This window comes from Accipiter gentilis, chromosome 23, assembly GCF_929443795.1.
Source record: "Accipiter gentilis chromosome 23, bAccGen1.1, whole genome shotgun sequence".
Taxonomy (NCBI): Eukaryota; Metazoa; Chordata; class Aves; order Accipitriformes; family Accipitridae; genus Astur; species Astur gentilis.
Window position 1 is genome coordinate 24,754,600 of NC_064902.1, and position 8,448 is coordinate 24,763,047.

Consider the following 8,448-nt stretch of genomic DNA (forward strand, 5'->3'; position numbering starts at 1 on the left):
ACTCCAGTGGTGACGCACACCAGGCCCTAAGCTCTGAGCAGCAGCTGCTAACCTCAGCAGTGGCTTATTGCATCAGAGCTTAAGGTGGCATATTTGTGTATTGGGACGATAAACCTTTAATCCTTCTTGAATGCCCGGGTATGAGTATGAACAGCTGCATTTGCAATTAGATAGTGGCACTGCTCCGGCCTTGGCAACATGTGAAAAGTTAATTGAGAGGGATTTAGGATGAGCAGAGTGTGTGCGATGACGTGGTATTTTCATGTTAACCTTTGGGACTGTCCAGAGTGATTGTGGCCTGCTTTTGGCTACAGCCAGCCAGGTCTTCCTTTGTCCATGGTGCCAGCACTTTAGCTCCTTCAGACCTTCCCACTTACAGTGAAGGTTTCCCAGCTTGGTCTCTTCAGTACAGCGCTTTGTGCTTTTTCCTTTAAACTTTTTGCATGTGCTAAACACTAACCCACAGGGAACACTGGTAAAAACTGGGCCAGGACTGAAGGAAGTTTATTAAGGCCAAGAGGACAGGAGCTTCTGCCCGCCTTACACCTGTGAGCTCCAGCGTCTCCAGCACATCCTCCTGTGCTGGATGAGGCACTCACAATTGTCCCCTCTGCTTCTGGCTGCAGGGAATGCTCAGCTCAGCCCCCCGCCCGGCTGCAGCCAAAACAGAGAGGGGAGGTGGGTGCTCAGGTCCCCTCCAGCCTGTGTCCCCTACCAAGGGGCAGAGCAGACAGTCCTTGCCTAGCCGCTGCGGGGAAGCAACTGGTACCTGCCTTCCAGCTGGAACATTATTGACTGCTAATGAGAAAGGTGGTAAACAGTGGGTGGAAAAAAAGAGAAGAGATAGGGAAAATAGCTTAGGAGCTTAAAAGATTAATCATGATGGTGTGAACTGTAAGGAACCACCTTCTCCAGAAGAGAGATCCTCTGCAGTTGGCTTCTTTGTGCTCACTCTGCTGTATGTGCTGTCCCATTGCCTCTGACAAATTAGGAGAAGATAATGTTTAACTCAGTTGCTGGCTGGCACAAAGAACATTTCAAGCACAATTGAGTGCATCGAGTGGGGAGGCAGAGAGACATGGAGGTCATGGGAGGCTCCAAAGACAACTTCCCCTGTGGAATTTGATGATTCTGCATGGTTTGGGGGAGACCAAAGATGTCTGTCAACCAGCATATGAAGTTGAGTGTTGGGTTCAGCTCAGAACCTCCCTTCAGTGCCCTTGTCCAGCAGCCTTCTCAGCACCAGTGCAGAATGATACTTGTCCAGGACAGAGGGACTAGGTTATTTATTAGGTGTTACCAATGTAATTGTCATGACCCAAAGCACATACAAGGCCAGGCACAGAGGAGAGGGTACAACTGGAAACCTGCCAGCAGGGTCAGTGTTTCACTGTGGTGTTCAAACCTCCCCAGCCAAATCCTGTAGCAGAAAAAGAGGTGGTTGAGGGCATGTGGAGGAAGAGTTGGTGATGCTCATGCTGCCTGAGAGCACTCTTCTGCAGCCTCCCACAGGGAATGGCACTTATGGTGGAGCCAGCTCTCCAGTGGGGACTAGCTGGTGTCATGGATCTGCTTTCCCCTTGTAAGAATGGGTCTGGGGCACCCCTCTGTCACTGTCGGACCACATCACACCTGCCCAGTCCAGCTACCATTTGCAGCCCTCAAACCCACAGTCGTGGGATTTTGAACCACAAACTTCCCTCCTGTTAGCGGGGGACAGAAAGGAGCTTCTGTTTGTTGGCAAGCACTAAAAGCTCAGCCTGGGACCCTTGAGAAAGTGCAGCCAAGAGAGGGATCCCTGTGTGCCTCATCTTCTGGCACCCTCTGCCTGGCAACCCGACGGTAATGCATCCCATTCCTGGTACCTTTGTGTGGGGAAACTGAGGCATTTTGCACAGATGGGCAGCGCACCCCTGAGTGCCTATGGAGGGTGGACTGGGGTCCCTGGGGGCGGAGAGGCAAGTGCCTCCCCCTGGGCGACGGCAGCGTGAGCAGTGGATGTCCAGCTCTGGAGCGCGGGGCGGAAAGACTGCCATGGGTGCGGGGCCACCCCAAACTCTTGCTCCCTGGGGAGCACAGCCATGCTGAGGAGCGAGGCTGTGTGAGTGGAGCTGCCATCTGGTTTGGGCCCCCCCAAATGAAAGGTGCGGTACAGAGCTACCTCTTTATGTACGACCATGAGCCGTGGTCTCCAACAATGACAGCGCAGGCCAGAAACAGGTGTCACCTTAATACTTTCCCAGGAAAGCCAATTACCCCTGGATGATTATGATTAATAATTCTCTAAGCCCTAATCGTGCTGACACCAGTGCCTGGAGCTTACCCCAGGGGGCACTTTATAAGGGGCACGCTGTGGAGGTAAGCTTAGCCGCTTCTCCTCGGGGTGACGGTGAAGGCTGAGAGGTGGCGGGAACCCCACTTCAGAGGCGATCCCCCCGCACACAAAAAACACCCCTGAGTAAGAGCAAAAGGCACCTCACAGACCGCAACCATGAACGGGACAGAAGGCCAGGACTTCTACGTGCCCATGTCCAACAAGACCGGGGTGGTGCGGAGCCCCTTCGAGTACCCCCAGTACTACCTGGCTGAGCCCTGGAAGTTCTCGGCGCTGGCTGCCTACATGTTCATGCTGATCCTGCTCGGCTTCCCCATCAACTTCCTCACGCTGTACGTTACCATCCAGCACAAGAAGCTCCGGACGCCTCTAAATTATATCCTTCTGAACCTGGCGGTTGCCGACCTCTTCATGGTCTTTGGAGGCTTCACGACCACCATGTACACTTCAATGAACGGGTACTTTGTCTTTGGAGTAACAGGGTGCTACATTGAAGGCTTCTTTGCTACACTGGGCGGTAAGTTTTCCAAATATTCAAAAATCTTCTGCCAGAAATTGCCCCAGATTTTAGGAGGAGGAGAGAAGATGCCCAGATGATCTTGGAAAACATGGTATCTGGAAGGTTCTTGGTCTGCTGCTGATGTGGGCCAAGGCAGTTGAAGTGTTTCAGGGTGGGAGGTGAAGAAAGTGACAAATGACACTTTTTTTTTTTTTTAACCTTATTTTGGTAGCCACCTGCTCAGTATCCTGAGAACAACAGTGCAGCAACGAAAAGCAACTAGTAGCAGATTTTGCAGTTGTTGGATTTGCACATCTTTTTGGCTTGCTTTCTGATGAGAGATGACAAATTTGTTCTTCCTGTTTTGTGGGGCTAAGTCTGTCATTTGCTCTGATGCAGTGCATGGTGGCACAGGCTAGCAAAGCTGGCTCGCCTCCTTGTGTCAGCCAGACTTTGACCGAAACAGATGTTAAATAAAAATTGTGTGTCTAAAAATGCCCTCCTCTGTTCAGCTCAGCCTTCAGCCACAGGTAACTGTTGTACTGGTTTGGTCCTCGTGGCACAAATTTCCTAGGAAGCTGTGGGTAGTGAGGGGAAATCCTGGGATAACGGGCACTTGCTGCATCTCAGAGTGGGACCACAGGCTTACAGGTGCAGGTGCTGTCCGGGATGAGTGGTAGGATCCAGCCATGGATCTCAAAACACAGCAGCAAAGTGGTTACTGTGGGTCAGCAGTCCAGCCAGGAGGTGTCTTCTCATGCCTTCCTACTGCATCTGTGCTCGGCCTTTGTTCATTTCTCCTTCTGAACCCTTGGTGGAGATTTATCTGCTGCCAGGGGTCTTCCTCGGCTGCCATCAGCACGTTTTTCTCCCCCTGCTGCTCAAAGTCCCTATGTCCCCGTACCTCTCTCTCCCCGGTGCAGGTGAAATTGCTCTCTGGTCGCTGGTTGTCCTGGCTGTCGAAAGATACGTAGTGGTCTGCAAGCCCATGAGCAACTTCCGCTTCGGGGAGAACCATGCCATCATGGGCGTTGCCTTCTCCTGGATCATGGCCTTCGCCTGTGCAGGCCCTCCGCTGTTTGGCTGGTCCAGGTAGGGAGGACGCTCTGCCTGGGGCCATGGAGCCTGGCTGGTGGCGGCTCGGCCGTGGCTTCCAGCCGGTCTGGAAGCTCCGCTGGGCGCTGACCTGCCTGGCTCACCTTGCAGGTACATCCCCGAGGGCATGCAGTGCTCGTGCGGGATTGACTATTACACTCTGAAGCCAGAGATCAACAACGAATCTTTCGTCGTCTACATGTTTGTGGTTCACTTCATGATCCCGCTGATGGTCATTTTCTTCTGCTATGGGAACCTGGTTTGCACTGTCAAGGAGGTGGGTACCTGCCAGTGGCGGGGGGCCAGGGGCCGCCCCTGTCCCCAGTGCTGGGAAGGGGCCCACGCCAGGCTCCAGACTGGTGACAGAAAGGGCCCTCAGGCGCCAGGCTGACCCTCCACGAAGGGGGAAATAGTAAACTCCAGACGTGCAGCTTAACTACCCCAAGCCCTGACCCCGGTCCCATGCCGCCGCAGCCCTCCACAGCTCCATCGCATTTCCATTCCTTTCTGCCTGCAGGCTGCCGCCCAGCAGCAGGAGTCTGCCACCACCCAGAAGGCAGAGAAAGAAGTGACCCGCATGGTCATCATCATGGTCATCGCCTTCCTGATCTGCTGGGTCCCCTACGCCAGTGTTGCTTTCTACATCTTCACCAACCAGGGGTCGGACTTCGGGCCCATCTTCATGACCATCCCGGCTTTCTTTGCCAAGAGCTCCGCCATCTACAACCCTGTGATCTACATCGTAATGAACAAACAGGTAACTGGCAGGATGCCAGGCGATCTCCCTTTTTTGTTTTTTGCTTTATAACAGCTTGCAGAGAGTTATGGCACCTCGAGGTACCAGAGGGGGGGTTGTTTCTGGCTGATCTTGTTCCAGCATGCAGGAGGGTGATTGTGCAGCTAATCCTTAACGTTGCATAAATCTCATAAATGCAGTCCCATCCCATCTGAAATGACCTGGGCGCTGGGTCGGTAGAAGAGCTGGGGCCGCATCCGTCCCTGAGCAGCGGTGAAGGAGACTCCACCGCCTCCTGCACTGCAGTGCTGGGGGCTTCCAAGCAGCTCTGCTGGGCTCAGAGGCAGCCCCGCAACAGGAGCCGTGTGGCACCTGCCTGCTTCACCCCGGGATTCCCTCTCTTCCAGTTCCGTAACTGCATGATCACAACCCTCTGCTGCGGCAAGAACCCGCTGGGCGACGAGGACACGTCTGCTGGCAAGACAGAGACTTCCTCCGTCTCTACCAGCCAGGTCTCTCCCGCGTAGGCCCCACCGGAGCGGCCGGTGCACGTCGCCGCCCCGGGAACACGAACCTAGCCCCGCCGCCGCCGCTGCCGCCCGCCCCGCTTCACCACCGCCACGGCCCCGCGGGGCAGGCTCTTCTCTCCTGGTACTAGGAACCCTGGGAACAAGGCTGTAAATGTGTACACATGTTTTGTAATTAAAATGCAAAGGCTTAGCTCTTCCACTGGCGTAAATCTGTGCATTTCTCTTGACTTGCTGAGAGCTTGCGCCCACCAGCCCCGAGCGCAGACCCCTGGGTCTGACAGCCCCGCCATGCGCGAGCCCCGGGGCACGGCAGAGCCGTCCTCGCCTCCCCCATCCCACCTTGACGTCCGGACTGGGGCCAGGGTGCATCCCTGCCTCTGCCACCATGGGGGCTGGAGCTGGGGCTGCCTCCCGGCTCTGCCGCCAGAGATGGAGCCTGGCTGCTGCCGCCCACCCGCTCAGCCCTGCCGCGCTCCGGCTGCCTGGGGCAGTTTTGGCTGCTGCCAGGTGCCCCCAGGCCTGCCACGTGCTCCCAGCTCCAGCCCTGTTCCACCTCCAGCATGCCAGAAGCCCCGGGAGGCACTGTGACCCCTCCAGGGGGGACGGGACAGGGTACCAGTGCACGTGAGCCCCTCCATGCCACAGAGGTGATGGCTGTGGCTCCTGCCCAGCAAGCAGGTGGCACCGAGGGGACCTGGTGGCACAGCATGGCACAGTATGGCCGTGTGTGACCGTGGTTGGATGTGCGGGGGGAGACCTCGGTGCTTGCTCCTGTGGGCACCCAGCACAGCAACACACACACGGTGTTTGCACCCTCAGCAGCAGCCCCACTTGATGTCCTCCCACCAGGAAGCACACCCTCCCCATAGTCCCGCCATTCATCCTTAGGCATCTTCCGACCCCTGCGGCCTGGGGCCATGCCCCGAGACACACTCCTCCCGCGCACCTCCCCGTTCCAGCTGCAGTCAGCTTGGCATCAGCCCAAGTAGGAGGTTTTGGCCAGTGCTTGTGCTTTTGAGGATTGATCGGTGCATCGCTAAGCTTTCCTCTGCACTGTAGCAGGCAAGACATGGGAGCATATGGCTCAGAGACGCCGACATATGTTTTAAGCACTACAAGATGGCATATTGCAATTGTAGCAGTGTTCTTCATTTTTATTTTTAGCTCAGTTATACAAATACGATGTTTTTCTCACTGTTCAGTGTTATCAACATTTGAAACTATTTTTGTACATTATTATCCTCTCTGATTTCTAATCCTATGCAGCTTTGCAAGGTCTAATAGGGAATGTATAGAACCCATGCAAGTTAAACCTTTAATAAAGAGCAATTTGCAAGTACAATTCTCTCATTATTTTTTTTTATCGATACTTCTGCATATTCAGTGAAATCTAAAGATTAGAGGTTTATGAATAATTCAGTGTTTAGGCTGATGTCTGATTCATGTACTTCAAATCTGGGAGCTGGTTTTGGAGGGAAGAGGGGAAGGATTTGGTGTTTATTTGCTGTCTGCGAGGCTGTGCTCCATGGCAGCCCTGTGGTGCTTGGTGCTGTGGGTTTCCTGCCCATGCAGGACCGGCCCCAGCACATGCTGGTCATGACCTGGCCCTGAGCCTGCGGGCTGTCACCCCACACAATGCCCAGCCCTATGGCTGCTGCTGGTGGTAGGGGCAAGCGATGGTTTGGGATCCTCCTGCCAGCCCAGGTGGGTGCCGGGGGCATCACGGAGCTACTGTAGGGGTGATGGCCGGATCCAGGAGGAGGATACGGTTGGAGGAGGTGCACCCAACCCCGCTGTGGTGCCAGCTCCTGCAGCCCTCCAGTGTCCCCATCGTCCCCTTCCTGGGGAATTTGGAAATGGAGCAGGGAACGGGCTGGTGGTGCTGGTCCAGGGGGAGCTGGGCATGTGGGCCCTGGGCACAAGGTCCCTCTCCCAGCTTCTTGCTCCAGACCTGGCTCCTGCTGGCACCTCAGTCCCCTGCCAGGATCCAGCCCCCAGGCTCAGCAGGTGGGCACAGACCTTGACAAAGGTCTTCCTTTGCACGTACATTGTCACGGTAACTTGTCTGCTGAGTCAGGCCGTGACCCAGCCCGGCCATCACATAATCCCGGCCCTTCCTCAGGCTTTCACAGACAATGTGTACAAAAGCCTTGTGACTCTTGCGTAAAGAGGAAGGGACTGATGCGGTGCCCTGTGGAGAAACACGGCGGTCCCCAGGGTGGAGATATTCACACTGTTCCTGCACCAAAGAGCGGTTTGTGACAGGCTCACCCTGCGAGCACAGGTGGAACAGAAAGTAGCATAAACACTCTACCCCACTGGAACAGCGGGGAAAGTGTCCATAGGATCCCAGAAGGACATTTTTAACACGGCCGTGACACAGAAGTGCCCTGGGCACCTTGGGGACCCCAGATGGCCAAGGGCTCAGCTCACGCCTGGCCCGTGGGACAATGCTGTCCTTGGTGTGGGGTGGTTGCTGTACCAGGAGCCAGCACAGAGGGGACACAGAGGGGACATGGAGGGGATGCCCGTGTGTGTGGGGCTGGGTGTGCTCTCCCCCAAGCACAGTGGGATTCGGCGGGCAGAGATAAGTAGGGGTCCTGCTCATGAGCGCACACCTGGGGCTGCTGTGGAGACTCACTCCTGCCTTTGCCAGCCAACAAAGCAGCTGTCCATTTTCCTCCTCTTGTTTGTGGGATTGTTTTTTCTCCCCCATTATCAGGCTCCCCTGGCGGTACAGCTCCCTCCCAGTGGAGCCATCCCGGGCGAAGGGAGCTGGCACGTCACACCAGTGCACCAGCAACAGGTCCTGTGCGGGCCCCACGCTGCAGGCTGGTTCCACGCTGCAGGCTGGTCCCACAGCAAGTGCTGTCAGCAAGCTGCAATCCCAGCACCCCGCCACCCACCAAGCAGCAGGTAGGTGTCTTTCCCTGGCGTGTTCAGGGCAATCACCCCATGACCCCCCAGCCTCTTGCCCCTGTCCAAACACTCTGCTCAGACATGCCCCTTCTCCCTCCAGCCCCTCGCAAAGCTTTGGCAAAGGGCACTCAGCTCCCCAGCCACCTGCTCCCACCCGGGCGGGGACCAGAGCAATTAGCAGCTGCTAACTAGCCCCTGCAGTTAGGGTGCTAATCAGATAAATTAGCTGGAAGGGAACTGAGCCTGTGAGTAAGGGTGGTGGTGTTGTGAACAGAGCTGGGCTTGCCTGGGCCCTGGGCTTTAGGCTGGTGTGCTTGGGCTGGTGTGTGCTGCC

The 8,448-nt window shown here is 55.8% G+C and overlaps 1 protein-coding gene across 1 annotated transcript; it reads left to right on the forward strand.

The window, feature by feature from the left end:
- The first annotated feature begins 2,354 nt into the window (after positions 1-2,354).
- Positions 2,355-5,404, forward strand: RHO (rhodopsin). The gene is made up of 5 exons (XM_049826806.1): positions 2,355-2,852; positions 3,758-3,926; positions 4,041-4,206; positions 4,447-4,686; positions 5,073-5,404. The coding sequence occupies exons 1-5, from the start codon at positions 2,492-2,494 to the stop codon at positions 5,190-5,192; spliced, it is 1,056 nt and encodes a 351-aa protein (XP_049682763.1). The 5' UTR covers positions 2,355-2,491; the 3' UTR covers positions 5,193-5,404.
- Positions 5,405-8,448: the final 3,044 nt, after the last annotated feature.

Coding starts and splice junctions, on each gene's coding strand:
- RHO (XM_049826806.1), top strand. CDS start 2,492: ATGAACGGGACAGAAGGCCAGGACTTCTACGTGCCCATGTCCAACAAG. Junction 3,927..4,040: donor CCGCTGTTTGGCTGGTCCAG/GTAGGGAGGACG, acceptor CTCACCTTGCAG/GTACATCCCCGAGGGCATGC. Junction 4,687..5,072: donor ACATCGTAATGAACAAACAG/GTAACTGGCAGG, acceptor CCTCTCTTCCAG/TTCCGTAACTGCATGATCAC.